This window comes from Poromitra crassiceps (assembly GCF_964638095.1).
Source record: "Poromitra crassiceps genome assembly, chromosome: 14".
Lineage (NCBI taxonomy): Eukaryota > Metazoa > Chordata > Actinopteri > Beryciformes > Melamphaidae > Poromitra > Poromitra crassiceps.
The window spans coordinates 16928442-16954420 of NC_139633.1; the positions used below are offsets into that span (position 1 = coordinate 16928442).

Genomic DNA, 25979 nt, shown 5'->3' on the forward strand with positions numbered 1-25979 from the left:
TTACCGGATGAGCCCGCAGCTGCAGTTGATTCACGTCAAAAAGATTCCGGAAGAACAGTAGGACTCAACCAGAGGCACGACGAGGTTAAAGTCTGTAATAATGGCACAGCATTGATCTCAAGGCACGTCAGTGAAACGTTATAATGTAACCGAGTAGCGATTCCGAACACAGCTACTTCAGCCTAGGCTGTCCATCCTGAGTTTAAGTTAGCCTAGCCTCGAGAATTGCCTTGAAATCAATGTCAGTACCCGTTACAAACATAAGTGCAGCTCTTCGTAGTAGCTTCTGACTCGTCATAATGGGTAATGGAATGAACAAGGTAGGCTTTGGTTTTGTTAATAACGAGTTGATGTTCTTACTAGTTGTGTTTTTGTCACGAACCACTGCACCTGGTTGATGGAGTCAACACGTCACATGTTTCCTCTCCATAGATATATGCAGCTGTGTTTGTAAACAAACCCATTGACACATAAATCCATAACGTTACTTTCACCATGCACGTTGAACATTGAGTCCAGTAGCCTACCATCATTGCGACAGACAGTTGACCATTTGTATACTGTAACGTTAGGCTGTGTTTGTGATGTTTTGAACAACTAAAACCACAGTAGCCCGCCTAGGCTGAGTTGGGTAAGAGCATGTTGTGATCATTAGCAAAAATGTAGCCACCACAGGTTAACTGGACAGTCGCGGGGGCAACTATATGACACATTTTTCTAAAAGTGTGACTGTGTGATGTGGTAAATCATTATTATGTCAAATAGGCTACCTCATTCAACCTGGGGCAGCAGGGTGGCATGGTGGCCCTCACCTGGCGAGGCCTGGGCTGGGGTTCAAGCACCTGTCTGTCACAGCAGCTCAAGTACATACAATACAATCATCATCAGACTTCCTTCAGAAGGAAGAATGACTGATGAGTCTCGCGTTGAGGCTACAGCTCAAGCAGCTTTCCTCTGGGTATCAAATCAATAGATGATCACAAAATGATTTAATAACGTTGCATTTTATGCAACATTTGGATACCCAGTTTGGTACTGGCACATTCCCACACACTTGCAAATGGAGAATTAAAAGATCAGTAGGCCTACCAGTAGTTGATTGAATTGTAAAGGGGAAATTGCCATCTGAGCATATTTCATGACAGTTTCTCTTGAAACTGGGGTGAGGGGTCAGACATGTAATAAAAAAAAAATGCATTGGCAGATCTTTTATTGCTTGTCTAAATTTATATTTACTGTAGTGGCTATTTGTCAAACTTCTTCTAAATAAAACTGATCTAATCAAACAAAAGGCCACTGATGCACCATTTCAGTTGGTTGTACTCAGGCTATCCAGAAGTCCACCTTTTTGGGTTGATTTATTTTCTTTACAATTCAAAAGCAAGCAATACAGGTACATGTGCTCATCCTGCTGCCTCTCTCTTGCTCTGGTAAAACCATTGGTAAAACACCGCTAACCTTGGTCTGGTGCCCTATAGTGCCAACAAAATAAAATACAAACAAATGCAAAATAACAAATAGTCTAATATAATAGTAATAGTAATAATAATAATACTGAAATAATCAAACTAATCGCTTCTACATTTACAATAAGTATCAAAGTCAAACATTGTGCAGGCTTTATAATAATTTACTATAAGTCTAGTATTAGGTTATTCATCTGAGTTTTTGAAGCTTGGAATGTAATGGATATCTAACCTGAATTTAACGTCTGTGAATGCTGCTTCACAGGTTGTCGATGGGCTCTACCTTGGGAATATAAGAGGTGAGACAAACATGATTCAACTTAATGTGATGTTTTCAATTTAATGCAACACAACATATAATTGTGTTCTTCCAAATGATAAGATATTAAAATTGGACAAAATCTTATTTGAAATTCTGAAAGGCATTGCATTTTATGCACTCACTATATTGCAGTATCCAATGAAAGTACGTGGTCACAAAACATTTAATAGTTGCAATATTCTCATATTACTGACCAAATCTATTTGTGCTAAATCTGGAGCATTTTTATGCTCACCAACACACTAAAAGTGCGTCACATTGGGCTCCCTGAAATCCAGTGTCTGAAAAGTTTGAAATTTAAATGATGTCCCTTTAACATAGGTATAACCAACCAACATGAGATGATTCGACCACGAGAGTTGCTTGTTCTGCTGCCAAACATATTTGATAAGCTACGTTAAAAGGATGTGAATGTGTAGTGTTGCTTCACATAAAACAAAATAATCAGAAATGGATAGTGTGTGACTCCCTGCCTGACTGCCTGCCTGGCCTGGCACTACCCCTAACAAAGATACTTTGACACCCACACAGCTTTCTAACTTTAGCAGCACTGTGAGTGTGATGACGACCCCACACAGTGGCTGAAAATAAGTCCACAGCCCTCACTGCACCAAAAGATGGCGCAGGAGAGTTGGCAACCTGTACACATGCTTTTTGAAGCTGCACACAATATAACCACTCAGTTGTTTGTGTGCTTGTGGGAGGTTGGGTGGGGTGAGACTCATTGACATGATCCTAGTGGGATTTGACCTTTCGCTCCCTGTCCCAGATGCAGAGAACAGAGAGAGTCTGTCTCACAATGGCATCACCCACATCCTGTCTGTGTACAACAATGCCAAGCCCGTGTTTGAGGTAAGTGTGGGACTGCCAGGTTGGATGGTGTTGTTTCCTATGGTATGTTTGGCCATCCATGCCTTTTAGTGGCGCTCGTTGCAGTGTGGCACTAACCAAGGGGAGTGGAGAACATTATTTTTGTTATGTGTCCTTGCAGCCAGCTGGGGGCAGTGATGGCTCATAGTTGAAAAATAAAAATGTAGGCCTGTGCATGGGCAAAGAGGTGTGTGTATGAACAGGAGCTACTGACATCTCTGAAAGCCACATAAAGAAAGCTATTTATTTATTTATGTATTTATTGATTGATTTATTGATTTATTTACACAGTCAAATATGTGTATATGTATTTATAATCTGATACCAAGATGCAAGCTTAGGCTAAATCTTCTAATCAAAGAGTGTCTGTCACATAGACTACCATATATCGGACAAAAGTAATTTTGATAAATGCTTTCATAATGAACATCATTCAGCTACCAAATGTCCCTAAAGAATCAAGTGGAATTGCTTAAAAAGGTATTGGAAAGTCATTGGACGCAGTGTTGCAGTTTATGAGTTAATGCCCAAGTCAGCTTGCCTGGGTCCAGACCGTGGAATCCGCCCACTCCACTGAGTCGAGTTTCTCAGTTTCAATTTCTCAATTCACTTGGATGTTTCGATTTCACCGGCCAGGAAGGTGGAGAAGCACTGAAGCCTGTTACTGCACATTTACATGAGACATTGTTGTGTGGACCAGATTTAAGGGGTTTAGGATGCACATCCGTTAAAGGCCTGTTGCGTGATGGACTCCCATCACAACTGACTTAGGCCATAACCTTAGCTTAGCTAAAAGGCTGTGTGCAGAAATATCTCTTGTTTTCCTTGATAGCGAGGCCTTATTCAGAAAACACTCATTGCATTGGCACTTGTGGCAGTGTGCGTTTGATGCCCCATCTTTGTTGTGAACCGCAATACAAACAACTGTCATTTCATCTTGTGAAGACGAGAGTGCATACAGATCTGATGTCCAGATCTGAAACACGTGGCCTGTATTCTTGTAATTCTTAACTCTTTTTTTCATTCATCTTTTACAGGACAGGACCTACCTATGCATCCATGCAGCTGATGCCTCCAGCCAAAACCTGTGAGTAAACACGTCACACGCGCGCGCACACACACACTCGCACGCAGGCAGGCAGGCAGGCAGGCACGCAGACAGACACAGACACACACAGACACACACAGACACACACACACACACACACACACACACACACTCATGCATACATATTGGCAACATATTCATCACAATGAATACACATACAGTATGTGCACACACAATGTTTACATAGTGCATGTATGTTCGCTTCTCTCTTCCTCTCTCACACACACCCACACACACACACACACGCATGCACACGCACACACACCAGGGTGGGTTTTTGTCATTTTAGGGGCGTGGCCAACTGGCCTTCTGCATTGCAATGCTTTTTAGGTCACACGGCCACTTGCCAGGGCACAGAGGCCATTGCTCTATTGACATCATGAAGAGTGATTTTTCTGAAATGTGTTTTAAAATGAGCCAATTACACATGTTTTGTATAGGGCAAGCTACATTAAACTGAGACCACTGATGCTTTTAAAGCAACTGACAGTAGCAGGCTGGTAGCCGAGCACTGCCAAGGTGGCCTTAGGGATCTCAGGGCATCACGGCCAGAGGGAGGGGCAACGGCGACCATGGCTTTCATGGCCTCCATGTAATTCCCACCCTGACACACACACACACACACACACACACACACACACACACACACACACACAGGCGTGAGAAGTTGTGGTGCTGTCTCTCTCTCCTCAGAGGTTGATCTTGAGTTCCCATGTGAAGTGAAGGCCTGAAGCTGTGATGAATCATGCAGTGTGGTTTCAACACGTCCATTGTTGCCCTCCAGAGTGTGGCCCCAGGGTGTGACGGCCCAACTCAAACGGACGGTTGCATTAGTTTTATTGTTAAGATGTTTGACAGTTGAGTTGAGAAAGATTTGAGAGAAACACGGGTTATTGGAGTTTGTTTTTAATTCACTCATCCCAGTTGATAGTTGTTAGAAATAGATCTTTAATGGTTTATTTCAGGGCTACTCAACTTGCTTTGCCCGAGGGCCACTTTTGCAAAATGATAGGAGGCCAGGGGCCAGTTAATAACAAACCTTAATAATATAAATTTTTCTGTAGCAGATTGCCAGAGTTTAGTCTGAGAATTCTGTGCACACAGGATGGTTAATTAGGTTAATTTAAGTTAAGTACTTATTTGTACCTGGACAGCGCTATTTGACAATTTAGCTGGAGCTCAGTCACACTTTATTTCACGTCGGCGGGCCACTCTGCACCCTATCGCGGGTCGCATCTGGCCCCCGGGCCGCAAGTTGAGTATCACTGGTTTATTTGATTTGTTTTTATTGTGACCTTATAAATTAGAATAGTAGAGGGTTAAGTAGTTGTATTTTTATTGACATGATTGACTACTCAGCCATGTGTGCATCTCTTTCCTCGTAGATGTAGACCTCTGAACATCACATTAAAGGGCAGTTTAGAGTACAGCAATTTATGATTGCCCCGATGAGCATCGCTGAACGTCACGTTGCGTTCTATTAGCGCTGGACGCTGATTTTGGACGCTGTTGCTCATAAAAAGTCTAAATACTAGGCGATGGAAGAACACATCGCAGAGGCGCAGTTTCATTTAATTTGCTTAATTTTCATTCTCTCTCAAGACATGGCGGTAGAAAAACAAGAGCTATGTATATGTATGTATATATATATATATATATATATATGTGTATATATATGATCATGGTCGGTCGCAACCACCATAACTCGCTGTACTATAAACTGCCCGTAATCCTGTAAGTTTCCTACAGATTTGGTGCAAACAACAAAGTTTCCACTTTGCGCATGTGAATGTGTGAGACAGAGGATATACAGTGCGTCTGTGTTCATCAGGAGGCAGACGCTGAGTGTTGAAACAGGCGTGAGCTGTCCCTCCACCCTTGGAGCGGTCAGCGGGTCCCTAACATAATGCATTAGTCATGGCGTTTGTATTGGTTTGTCTGGAGCAGCATGCTGCACTCGCTCCAGTAGTTCCCCTCCACTGCCACCTGTCAATAAGACTACACTGGCTGATGTTGTTCTTCAGAACTCCTTATCTAAATTCCCCCGGTGGTAGCCTCAGGCATCACAGCTGGGCTGATTCACCAATCACCAGTAAGTGAGTAATACATTCATCTACAGGGTACCTGGAAGCAGACAAAGAATTCCGGTGCAAAGTAGCTACTGTTATGATCCCATGATGTCATGTCTGCTGGTAGGCGATAAGTGAACAGCTGATGTGAGTGAGTTCACATGGGGAGTTTCAGCACAATGCATGCCAGAGAGTAGGGCAGTTAATGCTGTTGTAGAAGTGGTGTTGAGGCTAGAGCAGCTCTACAGGTGGGAGAGGAAGAGAACAGACGCAGGTTAACGAGGGCTGGTGTCGGGTCGGCGTTGCTGATTGGGCCGGGCTGGAGGTGTCTGACCTCCCCTGTCGCAATCAGACGTCCTGCCCTCAAGGCAGCAGAGGAAGGAAGCCCCACTGTGACATCTGGCTGCTGGCTGAGACCACCCGGGCCTTTAATAAATCCCCTCTGTCACAATCCATCGTCTGAGCAACGGGAGCGGCCGCTGAGGCCAACTGTCAGCTAGGGGGCCCTATATGGCCAGGTCTGTTGGCCCCTCCCACACCTAAGGTGCACAGCAGAGGCTTTGGGCTCTGCATCTTTTCTAGACACTCAAGCAGTCTGGAAACTATTTCACATCGTTAAATCTGTTATTTCCATACTTCAGGGGTTGGGAGTGTAGGAAGTCAAATCAAGTTTATTTGTATACAAGGGATCAGCCGAGCAGCATTTTGGTAAACAAACCGCGTCACTGGGTGGCAACGGCAATGGAACCCTATGGAGCCTGAGTTTGAGCGTCGGACTCTAGCCGGCTGACTCTGTTTACATTTTAAAAACTGTGACAGTTCACACAACTTTAACACGACATGCATATATATTACATCAAACTCTTGAGCTAATTCTGCTCTGCTCTCAGAATGTCAAAATATAAGCCATGTGATGTATACTTTTTGAGATATTAATCTCATTTACAGTCTCAAAAGTGCTTCATAACGCCCACATTGTGAAACAATAAATTAAAACGATATCCCCCAACTTTATACTGGCAATGAGAGCAAGGAAAAAACTCCCACAAAAATCTCACAGAGAGGGATCCCCCTTCCAAGACGGTCAGGCATGTAATAATGTGGATATAACAAACAAACAAACAAAAGACACAGAAATAAACGTGATAAGATGATCTGGTGTGGGACATCAACACCAACTAGTCTCCATCGTGGATCGTCATCATCATCATAGGATAGATACCTGGGGCACTGACGTCGGCACCCTTTGCCATTTTGGCCAGGTCTTGCTCGAAACAGATCATTGATCTCAAGTGACTAGTAGTACCTGGTAAAATCAAGGTAAAATAAAACAAATTAATAAAAATGTAGACATAATTTATTTAAAGAAAATATTATTGCTAACACAAAATACATTTTTTGTTTGAGTGTCTTAATTATATCCCTGTAAATTTAGGGCTTACCATTTCAAGGTATAGTGCATATTTGCAGAAGGTCACAGTGGCAATATTATTTTTGTTTCTGTATTTTTCTCTGGATTCAGCTGTTTAAAACCTCAATTCGTGTCACAAGATCATTTTCTGCATATCAAACAAGACAGCCGGAAACCCCTGGGCTGGAAAGCCAGAGCAAAGTGCTGAGGAGACATCTTTTCAAGAGGAGTTTGGATCTCAGGAAGAAGGAAAGACGCAAAGTGGTGTCCCATCTATTTTAGCCCCAGTCTGTTGAGGCTGTGTTGAGTAACCAGCATCTGCCCCCTCAGGAGACAGTGCTACTATCAACCATACACTTCTTTATTGTGCAACACGCCACCAGTGTTTCCTGGCAGTGCTTAACTGGGATTTTGGGGGTTCAGTTGCAAAAGTCTAGATTCACCTGTTGTGGTAGCTTTGGCTGAGAGGCTCATCGTAGCTCGAAGCCTTTCTGTGATCGATTAGTTTTAATTAGCAGCTAATTGGAATTGTGTTGTGCTTTTGGTGATATGGGGCTTTGGCTTGTTTTGCTGATATGAGACTTTGGCTTGTTTTGCTGATATGGGACTTTGGCTTGTTTTGCTGATATGGGCTTGCAGCATCTGTGAGAATAGTGTGACACTTGTATCAAACTTAACTTTTAGGATTGTAGAGCAGAGACATGAAAACATGAATGGTCCACCAAAAGTACTGTTCGCTGAATATCTGTTATGAAGACTGGATTGAATGCTAAAAACTGCTGTAATTTTGCCGATCGACAGAATTGGGGACCGCTACTTCCCTTGTCTGTCCCTTCTGTCTGTGCTCTGGTCTACCACACAGCCTGTCTGTTAGAGTGCAATAGACCACGGTCGTTTTTTCCCCTTCTCACATGACAAGTTGGAGTAAGTAGAAAAAAAACACTCCTCCTCCTTGGCATCTCTGGTACTTCAAACAAAACGCCTGCTTTCTCCACTCTGGAACTTCCCACTGGATTTGAGTGCTACCTGCAGAGTCGGTGTCACAGTATCAGTAAAACCAGACAACACCAATGCAGTCTGCAGAGGCATTGTACAGATCATCAGGGTGATGGTAAGTGAGGGCCTCAACACAGGGGTTTCAGTTCATGTGGTCCTTTCTCACATCCCATAAGATACAGTATAACCTGAAATCTATTTATAGCTTTTATAAAAAATTGCATCACCTTAGCAAGAAAGATAGTTTGAGTTTGAGCCAGCAATGTCGCAGAAAAAAGAGTTTTACTTACTGGCCCCTTGTATATTATCACTGGCCCGGCAGCCAAAAACTGAAAATAACTTTTTCTTCCATAATTTTACCTTTAGATTTGGTTGTTTTCCTTTAGTTATGGATATGTAATGTTGATATCTTACACAAATGTTCAAAATATAAAGTTAGGCCCATCAATTATGTTGCTGAAACGCAGATCCCCTCTGTGACTTTTTTCATTGTTTTCATTTATTTTGATGATCTAACACTGGCTATGTGTCGCCACATCATACTGTAAGGTAACAAGTGTAACTAACTTCTTATGGACAGAAGTCCGGTAGAAGTTCAGTTCAGTGTTTGTCCTGTACTGTATCTACTGTGGCGCTATAATCATTCAGTCATTTACTATAGGACAGTAACTGCTGTGTGCATGTTTCTCCCCGGGACCATGGCGCCGCTGTAAGACTAAACAAATTGTGGGGAAACACTGAAGTCTTGAGCAATTGCGCAATAGACCCTTTTCACGGGGGCCATTTTGGGTCAAAAAGGCAGAATAAACACAGGTGCAAGCAAAACACTAATGAGGGTTTCCAAATTCCAATCATGGAAGTTTGAAACCCTCATTAGTGTTTTGCTTGCACCTGTGTTTATCCTGCCTTTTCGACACAAAATGGCCCCCGTGAGAAGGGTCTATTAGTTTGATTGGATGAGACGAGGAGGGGGTGTCCTGAAAACCATGACCTCTTCGAAAACGCACTCTGGCTGTCACTGGCCCGTCAGGGGCCAGTAGTCATTGGCCAATCAACTTGCCCAGCGTAAAGGTTTCCTGTCCCCCGGGCCAGCTACCTCCCTCTTGGTTATGTTGAGTCATGTGAAGCACCTTCAAGTCATCATCTGTGATCATGACCAAGTTGTTTGTTTGTTTGTGTGTGTGTGTGTGTGTGTGTGTGTGTGTGTGTGTGTGTGTGTTGTTTTTCCAGGTCGCAGCATTTTAAAGAGTGCATCAGCTTCATCCACGAGTGCCGTCTAAATGGTGGCTCCTGTCTGGTTCACTGGTAGGTTCTCATGACCACAGCAGGATGCGTCCCCTTCTTCTCAGTAGCTGTTATTATTAGCCCTTCATCAAGTGTTTCTAAGAGGACTTTACAGAGAACAAACCCTGCATAGACCTAACTAATCAACAGTCCATCACGTAACACAATGATGTAATACAGGCAAACACAATCAAACAAAGCACAAGATACAAAATAGATGCAACTGTATTTAAACTCCTCTGCGATCCGCAATTCTGAACCAATTTCTGTCGTTCAAATTTCACGATTTCAGACGGACAAGCCCGTCTGAAATCGTGAAATTTGCCCGTCTTTATTGTCACACGGTTACACATCAACACATGCACGGACGGCCACAAACACACACATGCTGACGGTGGCCGGTGAAATTTGTCCTCTGCATTTAACCCATCCTGGCTTTGTCCTTTCCTCCGGGGCGCAGGCCAGGAGCAGTGGTCGCTTTCTCGTACAGCGCCCGGGGACCGACTTCGGATGTTGTCGTCACTGGTCGGATGACGATGACGATCTGATCTTCTGCATGTTTTTTAACTCATTGAGTGCCATGGACGAGTATGTTCGTCATTTCGTTTAGTAACGTAGAGTGCCAAGGACGAGTATGTTCGTCAATTGCGTTTTTTGACGGTGGGACGTGGATCAAAGCATCAGGCATCTCCTGTACAAATATGGGAGCTATTGAAGGTGTATAACCTATTTTACGGACTCATTAGGTGGCGACAGTGCTCTCCAGATTACAGAAAGGTCTGGAAAACTGCAGGAAAAAGCCGTGATCAAAGAGAAACCGATGCATGCTGCAGCCAGAGCCATATAGATTGCTCTGTCTGCAGCTGACTTCGGCTGCGAACATGAGTCAATCCGCGCACACAACTGAGCTCCTCTGCCTCTGTCTGTCTGTCTGCATATAGTTTCTCCACACGATTACCCGCCAGAAAGGCAGCACCCGACGCCGAAGGGCCAAACCTTTCCCTGCAGTCCCGTTTGGCATTTCCTTGTCGCGCTGGGAGCCGCCCGGGAGCCGCCCGGCGCAAAAACGGAGGCTCCGAAAATAGACTGGGTGCGTGTGGGGAGGAGTTTGCAGCTGAGTGGGGGAGAGGGGGGTGGGGCACGCAGGCTCCACAGAACTACACCACGTCACTACATCAGAAAATATTAGCTAGAGTCAGTGAATGTGCTTGAAATGCTTCATTTCACAAAAGGCTGAATATCTCAGCTTATAATTTGAAACCTGTCTTTTTGCTCAAAACAGCCTATCTTCTCCGGCTCATAACTAAAGAACGGAAAATGGGATCAATAAACTTTTTTTTGCAGATGATAGAAGAGCGTCTCCTCGTTCTTTGTGCGTGTTCGGTGTTTACATAGTAATATCACACAATATTCTGTGGGCCTCGAGAAATCACTGAAAACGCTCTGAAACTCTGGCACTGGGAGCTTCCGTTCTCCAAAAGTGGCTGGCACTCAATGAGTTAATGGGGGGGGGGGGGGTTATATACGGAGGAACCCCCCTGGGGGAGCACGGGGAGAACATGCAAACTCCACACAGACAGAAAGGCCCTTACGACGAGATACCCCACCTGGGCAGTAGGCACTGAAGATATGGGGGGGAACACAACCACAGCGCCCACAGTGTCCCAGGCGAGAATCGAACTCAGGACCTTCTGACTGCGAGGCGACAGCTCTACCACTGAGCCACCGTTCCCTGTAATCCGCACGGTCTTACCGTCAATTCCCTGTGCCCTTGTGCCAACCACACTTCTATCACCAGTCAATCAGAGGCCATGGCCAGGAAATGCAAGTATCAGGCCCCTGCTGCTCATGGCACTCTCCCTCCCTCCCTCTCTCTCGGCCTCCCTTTCTCCCCCTCTCTCTCCCCCTCTCTATCTCTACCGCTCTCTCTTCCTCTTTCTCTCTACCTCCCTCTCTCTCTTCCTCTCCCTCTCTCTCCCCCCTTCTCTCCCCCTCCCTCTCTCTCGGCCTCCCTTTCTCCCTCCCTCTCTCCCTCTCTCTCTCTCTTCCGTGTGTAATTATGAACAGCACAATGCCAGAGAGGAGGTCAAGATGAAAGAGTCAGAGCCCCATATCAAAAATGATGATAATAATAATACATTCAACTTATATAGCGCTTTTCTAGATACTCAAAGTCGCTTCACACGCACAGATAATATATAAAAAATAGCGGTAGCCTACCTTAGAATGGATGAAAGCTGTAAATAGAGAGAAAGAACTGCTGTGTGTCAGTATGTGGAAATAACAATCGCTTTGTGTGCTTGCAGCCTTGCAGGTGTGTCCCGCAGCACCACCATGGTGGTGGCCTACCTGATGACGGTCACCCACTACAGCTGGGAGGAGTGTCTGTCCGCTGTCAAGGCCGTGCGCTCCTTCGTCGGCCCAAACTATGGCTTCCAGCAGCAGCTGCAGGAGTACCAGATGACACAAGTCTCAGAGGTACACACACACACACACACACACACACACACACACTCACTCACTCACTCACTCACACACACACACACACACACACACACTCACACACACACACTCACTCACTCACTCACTCACTCACTCACTCTCACACACACACACACACACACACACACACACACACACACACACACACACACACACACACACACACTCTCACTCACTCACTAACTAACTACAAATTCTGCTCCAAATTCCCCATAAAAAAAAAATCTAAAATAGTAGCCGGCCAGACAGAGGCCAGTAGGCGGCTATTTAGCCTGCAGCTGGCGCTTGGGGAACCCTTTGAAAAACACAGACATGACTTAAATCGTCTGTAGAAAGCTTTACAACCAACTGTTATCTTATTTAATGCAATGGGCATTGTATGGATATTTTGTCTTTTGCTCGCAATACTCACCCTTGAGCAAAACTTAACAAGCTGCAGATTTAAGATAAGATAGATAAGTGATGATTCATATCATTGCTTTTGTTCTCTGATTAAAACAGCTGTCAATTTTAATAACAACACACTGTTAAGGCGTTAGCACAACATTGCGGTCTGGGGGCGACAGCACCACAACAGATACATAGAGTAGTGATGCTCAACTTGCGGCCCGGGAGCCAGATGCGCCCCGCGATAGGGTGCAGAGTGCCCCCCCCCCCCCCCCCCCTCCCCGACCATTTTCTAATTCACAATTGAAAACTAATGTTAAATAAAGTTTGACTGAGCTGCAGCTAAATTGTCAAATATGGCTGTCTGCTCGCTGCCCAGGCACTTATAGTATGTATTTACCTAACTTAACCTAACTAACTAACTATCCTGGGTGCACAGAATTGTTGTGAGACTAAACTCCAGCTGACACCCAACCTACAATCCGCTACATAAAAATGTATATTAATATTTAGTAAAAGGAAGAAGTTTCACCGCACACAATGTGGAACTTTTAAGTTGATTTATTCTCTAAAAAAGCAACGCGTTTCGCCACTCAGGCTTCATCAGGCTCATATGGACTATACTCTATGGACTTCCTTCCTGACACCACCGGCACCAATGTGAAGATCTGAGCTGTGCAGGGCAATCTAACTTCATTGAACTCTTGTATATTAATATTTGTTTATTAACTGGCCCCTGACTGACCTCCTGTCATTTTTGCAAAAGTGGCCCCTGGGCAAAGCAAGTTGAGTAGCCTACAGTACATGACTGGATTCCCTCCATGTCAGCAGTTATTGAATGTTCTTTTGAAAATATTGTCCCCCTCCCTGTCCCTCCTCCAAACGCTCACCACTCCAGTTGCAGCAATCACGGCCACCCATGCTGTGTTTTGTCTCCTCGTTCACCGTGCCCTCAGCACCAGAAGACGTTTTGTTTTTTGGTTCCCTCCGCCGGAGCACACACACACACACACACACACACACACTCACACACACCTATATCTCCCCCCCCCGGGGGGGGGGGGGGGATATAGGCCTAACAAAGAAATAACGTATATAAGATGAAAATAAATTAAATCACAGTCAAATAAAAACAGCCTAATCTAAGTCATTAAGTTGAGATGTTTTCGGAAACACCTCACAAAATAAAGAGGCCTCGTAAGATGGATACAATGATCGTCTTAAGATGCTTTTGGGAAACGAGGCCCTGGTGATTTCATTTTGCTCTTTTCTGAACAGCATTTTCAGAGTGTTTCATTATTTAATTAATTTGCAGTGGTTCGGTCAGAAATGTCGTGCACCTATTAGGGATGAAACGATTACCGGTTTAATGATAAACCGTGATAAGATTCCTGACTCTTAGTATTATTACCGTTTCAAATTGTAATCCTCATTAAAATCCTGATTACCGTGATTACAGCGCTTTGAAAAACACGGTTAGCATTAGCAACAGTGAAATGATTCAGTGAGTGTATCGGTACTTTTTCCCCCCAGCACATTTGAACAATACCGCGGTAATAGTGATAACTGATCATTTTTTGGTCACTATGAACGTGATATGACATTTTCATACCGTTTCATCTCTAGCACCTATAAGAACAATCGTATGTAAATAGTGCCATATTGAAATGATTATGCTTGCTGTGCTGCAGTGTGCACTTGCATGATGAGCTGTTGTTTGCACCATGTGATCGGTGATCACATGGTGATTGGCCAGTCACACAAAAAAAAACTGCTGCTGCATCTCTGCTTTTTGGGGGGGAGGCTTTACCTCTGGCCACTCGATAGATGTGTGAAATGCTGCACAGAAGGTCCTTTTGGGAAGATCTCCCACACAGCCAAGCAAATCTGTACTTGTGTCAGAGTGGACCTTGGCTTCTTGGTCTTCCCCCTTGACCAGGGTCTTTCTTGCCTGGCTGATCTGTTTGACTAACATTAGGGACAGGCCAACCCCCCCGCCCCCCACACACTTTAATTACATTTTCTATTAATTCATTCATTTATGTATTAATTTATTTTATTTTTATTTATTTTTATTATTATTTTTATTTTTTTATGTATTTATTATTTATTTTTTCATTTATTTATTTATTTATTTATTTATTTATTTATTTATTTATTTATTTATTTATTTATTTATTTATTTATTGTTATTGGTGAAACAAAGTGACATAACATAACACAGTTACAAATATGTGTGTGATAATATGACAAGAGTCCAGGTGCAAAGATTTACAGGTTGGCATGTGAGGCAAGGAGTGTGGATGATAATAATAATAATAATAATAATAATAATAATAATAATAATAAAATAAGAAAGGAGTGTTGGTGTTATAGCAATAACAAATATATGATAAAACAGCAACATTATAATTTAATAATATAATATAACATAACATACGGTAACAGTATAAATATAATACAATATAATAATGACCATTATAATAATTGACCTTACATATGTGGCAATGAGGTGTGAGGCAAGACCAGGGCACCAGAGAGGCTAGCAACACTTTTATTTTGAACTCAGGTTGTAAAACCACCAAATTGCTGCGGGCCTCCAACTCAGATAAGGCCTGACGTTCAGTCAGTGTACATCAATATGGTCATGCCAATAAAGCCTCTTTGAACTGAACTGAATTGGAAGGTCACAGGTTTGATCCTCACATCTGATGAGTCTATCAACAGCCACGTCTCCCGTTGAAGTGTGAGAAAAGTGATGATGAAACACCAGAACGATTGCTACACGTCTGCAAGCTGCATTTGCAATGGTGCTATATCAGTTTCACACCTGATGTGTGTGTGGGGCTTCAGAGTGTTAGCTACATCACACCATGTGTGTGGGGGTTCAGAGTGTTAGCTACATCACACCTGATGTGTGTGTGGAGCTTCAGAGTGTTAGCTACATATCAAATGTCAAGGCGCATAGATTCACTATCATCACTTTCACTATCATTGTGGCATCAAGCATGTACCGAATACGTGTTATCTATCATCATTGATAGTAAATCTGGGCTAAATACTAATGAGATCCCCCCCCCCCCCCCATAAATACCTGAGAATGTCTGACCGATGCATGACTGCTAATTTAAAAAGATATATTGTTTTGAAGGGAGTGAATGACCTCGATAAGACCAAACATGCACATCCAAGCCAGGTGGGGCAGTGCTGAGCCGAAGGTGGACAAAGCATGAGGAAGGAATTAAAAAAAAAACTCTCACACACACACACACACACTGCAGGGCTCCAGTGTTCAGTTACGTTTATTGCACTGAGCTAGGTAATGACCTTGACTCATCAGAACACAAGGATTTCACTGTCATGAAATAAGGATTTCAAGTGGACGGTTCTGTTCAACTTGATTCATAATCACTTTATTTAGGTCTGTTGTGCAGATGCTAGTCTATATCTCCACATTTGAGAGGGTGAGACATTTTTTGTTTACATTTCCTCTTTTGAGACATCCGATGCAGCAGTTTAGCTCTGGCGAAATGTCTGATACAGGACAGGCACCCTTTCAAGTTTTTGGTGTTTGGAGGCACCTATAGAGAGCATGTATTCATTACAACGGCACTGACCCAGCAGTTTAGATGAGAAGGGGAACTGGAGGGGGTTTGCTCCGATTGCATTAGCACCGGTACTGTCCGTCACGTGTTCAGCATTACTGTCAGCATCTTGCAACATAACATTACTGAAAGAAATGCGCTCATTGTTTATTAGATCTGGCAGTGATTTCGAGGATTTAAGAGGAAATGGGCTCTTCTGTATGCGATTTTCTCACAACTGCCTCAGACAGAAAGTGAATTTATTTGCACTTCAACTCAAGTAGTATTAAGGAGTGCAGACACTAAAACTATAAAGTATCATCCATTACTTTATCAACAAAGTGTGTTTAATAATTGACATACTGTAATATGCATGCAGTCTTGTACTACAAATTGGAACTGCAGCCGCTAATGTAGGGCTGGGTATTGGCAAATGTGATGCATATCACGGTACATATACACGCATCACGATACGATAGTATCACGATACATTGCGATACGATATTCATTGCAATATTGAAAATAAAAAAAATAGAGCTACAAATACAACTCGCTGTGTACCCCCTAGGTAGTGTAATAATATGTGCATCACTTTATATTGATAACTTAGTAGTGGATAAATTGAGTCAAACGTATTGAGTGTTGAGTGTGTTACTGAACGCACTGAAATAAAAAATAAAGTGCACAAGTGTTCTTATTGTGTCACTCAACACACGGCTGTGCAAAAAAAGCAAAATTTTTTGCACATATTTTCTGAAATATCGATTCAGTACATTACATTACATTACGTCATTTGGCAGACGCTTTTATCCAAAGGGACTTACAATAACACATTTTTGTCAGCAATAGAGCAATCAACTATGGAGCACAGTCTATGACAACTACAACTTCTGAAGGAACAGTGGTACAAGTTTAGGTTATTTTTTTTTATTATTTTTTTTAGAAAGAGAGAGAACGAAGTTAGATCAAGAAGGGCCCAGATTGAGCCTGAAAAGGTGTGTCTTTAGTAGGGGTGTCACAATATATCGTCCCACGAAATTTCGCAATAGTAAAACGTCACGATATGTATCGTTGAGATGAAATCTCATATCGCAAAAAAAAAAAAAAAAAAAAAAACGTTTTTTTTTTTTTTTTTTAAATAGACTAAGAAACGTCTTTGTTTGTTGAAGTTCAATGTGTGGAAAGTAGTTCAGTTGAACAAGTCTCTGAAGAGACACATGAGAAGTTATACAGGAGAGAAACCATTCAATTGAGTTTCTGGCAAAACTGTTTACTTGTCAGGAAAAACTGAAGATGCATAAAAAATAGATTAAGAAAAGTCTTGTTGTTTGAGTTTGAAGAAAAACTGAAGATGCATAATGAGAATTTATACTGCTGAGAAACCTTTTAGTTCAAAGTAAATCTAAGTAACGGTGTAACTCATTCTATTTCAAGATAAGCCTTATCTCCAATCTCATGTTTTTTCTAGTTGTTATTGTAATAACAATTTCCCACAACAGCATGTTTTGTATTTGTGCATTTCAAATAAAATACTACTTTTCCAGTCATATATTGTCATTATTCAAGTTTAAAAAAATATTGTTAAAATCGTATCGTATCATATCGTTATCGTGAACCCAGTATCGTGATACGTATCGTATCGTGAACTGAGTGTATCGTGACACCCCTAGTCTTTAGTCTTTTCCGAAAGATCGGCAGTGATTCAGCTGTCCTGACCGAAGGTGGAAGCTCGTTCCACCATTGAGGTGGAACGAGCTTCCACCAGTAGTATTGCGGAAAAAAATATAGCAATATATTGCTGTATCGATTTTATTGCACAGCCCTACGCTCAGGGGCATTGGAAGTACTTTTAGGTAGGGGGTGCTGCCACCGATTCAACATTGGGGGCGCCGGAAAATTTGGCGGCAACCAAAGGTCGCCGGCAAAAAATTTTTGGCCACTTTGTCGCCAGATTAGAGGAATATTAACATTAAGATTAGACTGTTGTGTCATTATTCAGTCACCTTTTCTCACTCACCTCCATGTCACCACTTGCTCCCACTGCTGTGTTGGAATCCTCATTCTCTCTCCCACCCTTTTTGGACTTTTAGCCATATTTAGAGGAATATTAAATTTTAAATTAACATTAGGATTATACTGTTGTGATGTCATTATTCAGTGTCTTCTCCTCTTCTCTGCAGCATTACTCAATTTACCCTCAGGACTCAGGGACAGTGATAGCCTACCTGCTATTCCTCCCATATATCCAGGGCCGGATTAATAGTACCATGGGCCCCCAGTGCTATTCATTTTCTAAGCTATTCATTTAGCCTTTTAGTCATAAAGATTATATCTTCCAGACTGAAATGTTATAACAGAAGTGGAGTATTGGCCAGAATTACATGAACATTTGGACACTTATTCAGCTGGTATTTTGCATGTTGCTTTCAGGTGCACTGTAAAAAAAAAAAAATTTTTTTTTACATCTCTTGCCACCAGGGGGTGCTGCAGCACCCACCGCACCGTGCTTCCAACGCCCTTGCCTACGCTACTGCAGCTATAACACTATACCGCTACAGCAGCAGTCGCAAGCCTTGTTGAATCTTCCACCATTCTAGACGCTAAGTTTCTGCACATTCATGTGCACCACAACTCACCAAATCTGTCCAATGAGAATCATTTCTACACATTGTCTGTCCAATGAGCATCCTACAGTATTACACCTCGTCTTAAGCACAACTCACCAAATCTGTCCAATGAGAGCATACTACACCTTGTGTTCGTATTGCACGTATATACTGTATGTAATTACTTGAGCAAAGAGCTATTTGATTGCTGCCATTTTCACCATAAGCATTTGCAGTCAGGAGGACCCCTAAGCGTTCGCATGTGCTTGAGGAAATACGAAAACTGATAACTGATAAGCATCCCAGCATGCACTTGGCTCCAGGCCATCGGGGGGGGGTAAACGCAGATACACAGGCGCTCTCATACACACCTATGGGACATTAGTCTCTCATCCATGTGGCACGTCTGGACTTGTCAGGCGAACACCATGGAAACATGGGAACTTACTCGACACAGAAAGGCCCCAACCATGAAATAGACCCTGTATCTACTAAGCCACGGTGCCCTAGCCTAGGTAAACCCAGCCCCCACGTGACCTGCTCTCTCAGTTCCCAGTCACTAGTGACTGTAAGCAGGGTGAGCCTGAGAGCAGGTCACTGGGGGCTGGGTTTACCCAGGCTAACGGTGCCCCACAGTTGAAACACACTGTAATAAAAAAGAAATAAAGCTACGTTCAAAAGCTGATCGCATCAAAAACAGTAAAACGATTGAGTAAGCAATGTGATGTTAACACTCGAGTGTTTGTCTGTAGACATCAAATTCTTGCTGCACCGTACTGCAGATGATTAATTTCTAATTAAATGGAAAGCAAAGTTTGTCTTCCGGAAGCCTCGGCTTTATGGAGTCAGAGATGAGATTCCTCTGATTTATGGAGTCAGAGATGAGATTCGGAGCAGCTCTTGCATCATTGCTTTAGTGTTGAGAAGAAAACCAAATAACGCATGCCGCGGTGATTTGCAGAAGGTTAAACACTTTCTTATCTGCCGACTGTGACTGCAGGATATGCAGTCACAGTCACAGAGGGATGCTGACGTCACACAAGCCCACCTGAGTGGCCGCATGCAGGGGGCTATCGGGTTAGCAGGGGGCTATCAGGCTGTTAATCACATGCAGAACCATGGTGTGGCTGTCATGCTCCCACATCCTGTTTGAGTCACACCAGAGGGGGAGGGGCGCTGGGGGTCAGGCAGCCTTTCATTTTACACATCACCCTGCTTATAGCAGTTTAACCTGCCCCCCTCCCCCCCCCCTCTCTCTGTCTGTCTCTAGCTCTCTCGCTCTCTTTCCGCTCACCTAACTGTTATTATTAAAGTGATAATCTCTAAGATTTCAGTTTTGTTCTCTTGGGTGACACCTATGGCGATGAGTGGTAATTGCATGTGAGTTCCAAACAGTGTTGCGTTATGTGACATTAGTCAGTTTGTTCGGCCATAGTAACCACCCGTAATGCTAGCAGAGACCGGAAAAAACTAGCTTGTTATCCTACTTCACTCAAGAGTTGTCAGGAACCTACAGTAACCTACAGAGTGAGTCTATTGTGTTAGCTCCGCCCACCCTGTGAACCTACAGTAACCTACAGAGTGAGGCTATTGTGTTAGCTCAGCCCACCCTGTGAACCTACAGAGTGAGTCTATTGTGTTAGCTCCGCCCACCCTGTGTCACCACAGACACCAAGTTCATAAATGCTGCAATACTGAAAATGCAAAGGCTTCCATCAATGGGCCATACTCTCAATCACCATTGTGTTAACTCACTATCACATAGATAGTGAGTTAACAGACATTTTATTTAGATGAAAATCTTTGAGACGATCACTTTAAAGCAAACACACATAGACCATTTCTTCTTCTGTGAATACAGGGACAGGGACTGGTGTTTTGATTGGCCCGTACACTAGTTTGTACAGATGCTTATTATTATATCCAACCAAGTGAATGGCATGGCAGTTTTGTTAATTTGTTTCTTAGGAGTCCACATAACGGCCTATAATTTCAGAAATTTGCAGAGTATAGTTTCAAGAAGCTGTGAGACCCCTTACCTTATTAGAGGTGTTCCCTTTTATTTCACAGCACTTTATAACTTTTAATTGATTTAACTGTTAGTAGCAGCAGCAGCAGCAGGAATAGTATTATTGTCCACAAAAATGTATATAGCCTCAATGTGAATTACAAAAGCATTTGACATGTGGAAAAGTGAAGTTATGACATTGAAACAATTTGACAGAAATGTCAAGCCTGTCAATCATTGTTCATTAGAAAAAAACTCCTATAGAGTATACGGGTGGTGGTGGTGGTGGGTGGTAAGGATGTTTACGTGGAGAGCTGGAGGACTGGTAGGGACTGGCTACAGATAAACTCATGGTGCGTCACTGGTTCCAAACCTTGTGGTCGGGTCAGAATTCATAGTTTAACGTCAGAGTTCTGAGAAAAAAGTCAGAATTCTGATTTTAATGTGAGCATTCTCAGAAAAAAGTTAGTGTTCCGAGTTTAATGTCAGAATTCTGAGGATAAGTCAGACTTTAAAGTCAGAATTCTGGGGGAGGGGGGGGGGGTCAGCATACTGTTACATGTAACATCATTGATGATGTCACTGATGATATTACCAATGTTGTACCGGAATTTGAATGTCTGGGGTCCCTAGAATTTTGTGAGTCAAAGTGGGATCACAAGCTAAAAAAAGGTTGGGAAACCCTGCACTGTGTGGTGTTCAACCTGTGGAATCTTGAACGTTACATTGCCGAGTTAGTAAGAACATTTGAAATCATATTTTGTATGGCACCTGCACTACAGTACACAAAATGAATAATCCCTTCAATTCAGTGAAGTCTTCTCTGCCCAAAGTGGATATAAGTTTACTGAGCAAAATGAACAAGACCATTGAAAGATATGCTTCTTTCACTGTTAATTGAATAAAAATAAACACACATACAGCATTTTCATATACACATATAGAATAGGCAAGTAGCAAGAAGACGTCCACTCAATTTGAAAGGAAACAAAATCATAAAATAAGGTAATTGAATGCAAGTTAGTAAAAGTGAGTTTCAGTTGGCTCTAAAAAGAAGATGGTGTAACATGAACTAAGTAACGGTTTCAAAGGTTAATCACCCTGATTGCAAAGCTTTGATCACCTTTAGTCTTTAATCTGGCCTTTGGAACGATCAAGAGTTTTGCCTACTGATCTATGACTGCTTTTATGCACATGAAGAGATAGCAAGTCTGAAATATAAACCGGAGACAGGACATTTATTGCTTTCAAAGTAATAATAAATAAATAATACCCAATATTATTTATTTGTTTATTATTATTTTTCAATCTCTGGATTCAGGGTTTTGGACCGAGTCGTTTGTGCCAATAAATATTGAAGGAACTGTCCAAGATGAGACAGAAAGGAAAAGAAAAAATGTGGGTGATTTTAAAAGGGGGATTTTCCCTCAACCAAAAGCCCTAAGCTGCTGGTCACTACAGTAAATGAGCAGGAATGTTTGGAGATGTGGAGACTGTTCCTGGGAAGTGTTTCATGGCAGACTGCCCGTCCCTCAGCTGTGCCTAATCCCCATGCAGACCCTCCTCTGGAGAGGTGGTCCCTGGGCCCTCCACAGGGGGTTCCCATTTTGTGATCTATCCCAGTGCTTCCTAACCACCGGGCCGCGGACCGGTACCGGGCCGCAACGCATTTGGTACCAGGCCGCTATGTTTCAACTACCACACAGCCTAAAATATTATAGCCTATGTTTATTTTTTATTATTTCTTTATTATTATTATTAAAATGGACAACCGGTCCGCAACTTTTTTTTCCATCTATCTACCGGTCCGCGGCACAAAAAAGGTTGGGAACCCCTGATCTATCCTGACTAGGCCAGCTCCTTTTGGGCTGTATTGAACTCAGTCCAGAGGGCTCATGATTATTGGATTTATGGGTTTGGTCCTTTAGCAAATAGCTCCTGCAAACATTTTCACTTAAGTCTTACCCTCTTGGTTTTGATTAATAATTGAATTCATAAAAGTATATTTTAATTGTGTCCGCTTCTTACTGAGAAGAAACTTAATGGCATGGGAAATCCTCCCACAGAACATACAGTTCATACTCTACTTTTACGTTCTACAAATACAATCTTATTTCTTGATTGATGAAATGACAAAAATTGTGTTTACAAAGTAGGCTAGTAACTTTAAAAAAGGAGTAACTTTTTTCTATTTTTCTTATCTTTTCTAAATACACGCTACATAAAATCAATATTGTGTTTGTCCCCAGTACCGAGCCTGGTTACGGACCACTTTCCGTCCCGCTCCATTTAAGGACCAGGAGCAGGTTGGAGCCCTGCTGAGCCAGTACACAGAGCAACAGGAGAGCCAGAGGAGAGGAGCGGACCACCGCTGGATCAACCAGGCTGTCTGCTCTCTGCCCTGCGACCCCCAGAATCCTGAGGACGACGACGACAGCTGAGCCACAGCTGTCTGATCCTGCCAACCTCCAGTCCAAACCTGTCAATGGCAGTGGCTATTATTCTGTGTCCAATTCCAAATCAACACCAAAGTTAGATCCAATTTCAAGGCTTTTGTATAAATCTGAAAGGATAGGATTAAATGAATGCCCTCTAAAAGTGCAAAGTGTTTTTGAATACTCCTAGTCTGTCTTTAAAGGGACAGCTCACCCTAAAATACAAAATACATATTTTTTCTCTCACCTGTAGTGCTATTTATCCATCTATATCTTTTTGGGATAGTTGCCTGAGTTTTGGAGATATCGGCCGCAGAGATGTCTGCCTTCTCTTCAATACAATGGAACTGGATGGCACTCGGCTTGTAGTGCTCGAAGAACCAAAAAAATACATTTGAAAAACTCAACAGCATTGTCTCCAGAAATCATGACCCGGTTACTCAAGATAATGCACAGACTTTGTTGTGAGCAGTTTCATGTAGGAACTATTTTCTTTTGCAGTCTCATGTAGGAACTAGCTAGCAGCTAGCGGGTGTAATTTGGTCAGAAGAAAATAGTTCCTCCATGAAACTGCTCATAGCAAGGTCTGTGGATTATCATGAGTAATGGGGTCATGATTTCTGGAAAGAGACATTGCTGTTGAGTTTAACAAATGTATTTCTTTGGCACTTTGAGCACCACAAGCCGAGTGCCATCCAGTTCCATTGTATTGGAGAGAAGGCAGAAACTCGAGTCTGCGGCCGATATCTATATATATCGATGATGGATAAATAGCACTACAGGTGAGAGGGAATATATGCATTTTGGATTTTAGGGTGAGCTGTTCCTTTAAGCGATGGAGGTTGATTTAGAATTGGGCTACAGGCTCTCCACTACCAGTTGCCTATGGTTTGAGTACACCCACAGCAGGAGCACTGGTGCTCACTGACGCCTTACTATACACACCTCGGCACCTTAGCCACAACCAATAGGTTTCACTTGTTCTTCCATCTCAACCTTTATACCTGCAAAGTTCAGCTCAGTAACCATAAAAAGGTGACTGATTTAGCTTAAGCAATAATACAGTTGGCTGAACTGACAAGATGTAGGAAATGTGGCTGATTGAAGCAAACAGCGTTGTCATACACATGTCTAACTACACATGAAGGATCTCTCCAGTCCAAATGCTAAGAAGTCTTCCTGATTTTACTGAAACTCTAATTTATCTTTTATTTGTGGAAGAAGCAAGCTGATTTTTTTTGGTGAATTTGTGTCAAATGCAGTGGTACAGTTCAGTGTTCTGAGAGTGTATTTGTTTGTTTTTCTTATATAAAAATGCACACTGTCAAAAATACGGAAATGTCAATAAATATAAATGAACCGCCAATGAAACCAAAGCTACATTGTGTAATTGAAGTTGATTCCTAATTTCTGCAAGACAAACACTTGAGTGTGCTAAATCAATCTCCTGCTACCACACAGGTGAGCTTCTTGCTCCCACACAGGTGAGCTTCCTCCACAGATCATGGCTGAAACCCAGAGTGGAGCATGTGACTTCACCACAGCATCCACTTTTTAATTTCGAAATGAGACATTTTAGTCTGACCGCCCAAAGCTTCGTCTCATTTGTGATGTGGCCCCAACCTGCATGTAAAAAAAAGTAGCTGTATAACAGATGGATCGAAAGCATCATTGGAGCAATGACACTATTTGACTGCAAGCTTTTACAAAGACTATGTCAGAATTTAGAATTATTTTATAAAGTACGTTTGCACATATGAGGAAATTGACTTGGTGTAGTTGGTGCAAAAGTTACATAAGACAACAAATAGAAATGGGGATACATTTACAACACAAGATGTACACAGAGTATTAACAGCCAAGTGTGGCAAAGTGACAGGTACAAGTAGAAAGTTGGCAAAAGTACAGTTAGCAAATTAAAGACACTACTTTATAGCAGAACATATTAACAGGTTACATGCATGGATTGCATTGTATTGCACATGTTAACTGTGTGGGGAGGTACAAGAGCAGGCTTTTTCTGTGTTGAGTTTGCATGTTCTCCACACTTTACAGGGTTCCTATACACAAGTATGGAAAACCACATCTTTTTTACTTGTTGCATGTTTTCAGGAAGAAGCAATTGCGGCGACCAATCAAATGAGTTCGGGGGCGGAGTTTTCCCAGCCCATACTAGGAAGAAATGTTGGTCCAGGAACAACAGTGTTAATTGGTGAAATCGGGTGAAATCAGTTCGTGCCCTAATGCATGCTGGGAAAAGCTGAAAAGATAAAGAGGTAGATGAATTTATGGTTAGACCATAGATATTATATTACTATAGATTAATATATCTTTACAATAAGTTTGGAAATTCTAATGAATAGTTACGGTTTTCTTTGACTAAGATGAGATGAAAATACTTAGACACTTGGTCGATGAAAACTTGACTAAATAAAATCAGGATGAGGTTGACTAAGAGCTTAAAGGAGAATTTCGTTTTTTTTCAACCTGGACCCTATCTTCCACACTATATGTGTCTAAGGGACTCATCGTGACATATTTCTTTCAAATTGGTCGAGTACTCACCGAGATAGCCTTGTTTACAGCTCGAGCAATGTGCCCAAACAACTATCAGTGTAACTACACAGGGCAATCCCGCACCGCATCGTCAATACACGTTCGCTAATAAAACTGCTTGTTTTGCCGTCTGCGAGAAGGCTTAAGTGGATTATAGCTCACTCGGATAAACATGTGAATGTTGTGTCATATGCGAAGGTGCAAAGAGATCCAGACATGTCATATACTGAGTCTAGAGCAGTTTTTCAAAAAGTTATTTTTACGCCTAGCGGCAGCACAACAGAACAAATAAAACATACTTCCGATGTCAGTAAAATTTCAGCTCTTTGTGGTTTTCTGTCTCATAACCCTCAGCTCATGTCTCTGCAGAGGTCA

General features: G+C 42.4%; 1 protein-coding gene across 1 annotated transcript; it reads left to right on the forward strand.

The window, feature by feature from the left end:
• The first annotated feature begins 43 nt into the window (after positions 1-43).
• dusp22a (dual specificity phosphatase 22a) lies at positions 44-24406 on the forward strand. Its single transcript, XM_083650593.1, has 7 exons — positions 44-320; positions 1732-1765; positions 2558-2640; positions 3696-3745; positions 9473-9547; positions 11833-12004; positions 22863-24406. Exons 1-7 carry the CDS (start codon positions 300-302, stop codon positions 23052-23054), a joined length of 627 nt encoding a protein of 208 aa, XP_083506719.1. The 5' UTR covers positions 44-299; the 3' UTR covers positions 23055-24406.
• Positions 24407-25979: the final 1573 nt, after the last annotated feature.

Bases quoted from the DNA above. Each gene is read 5' to 3' on its own strand.
- dusp22a (XM_083650593.1), top strand. From the start codon at position 300: ATGGGTAATGGAATGAACAAG. The intron at 321-1,731 runs GTAGGCTTTGGT...GCTGCTTCACAG, and splicing joins TGGGTAATGGAATGAACAAG to GTTGTCGATGGGCTCTACCT. The intron at 12,005-22,862 runs GTACACACACAC...GTTTGTCCCCAG, and splicing joins AGATGACACAAGTCTCAGAG to TACCGAGCCTGGTTACGGAC.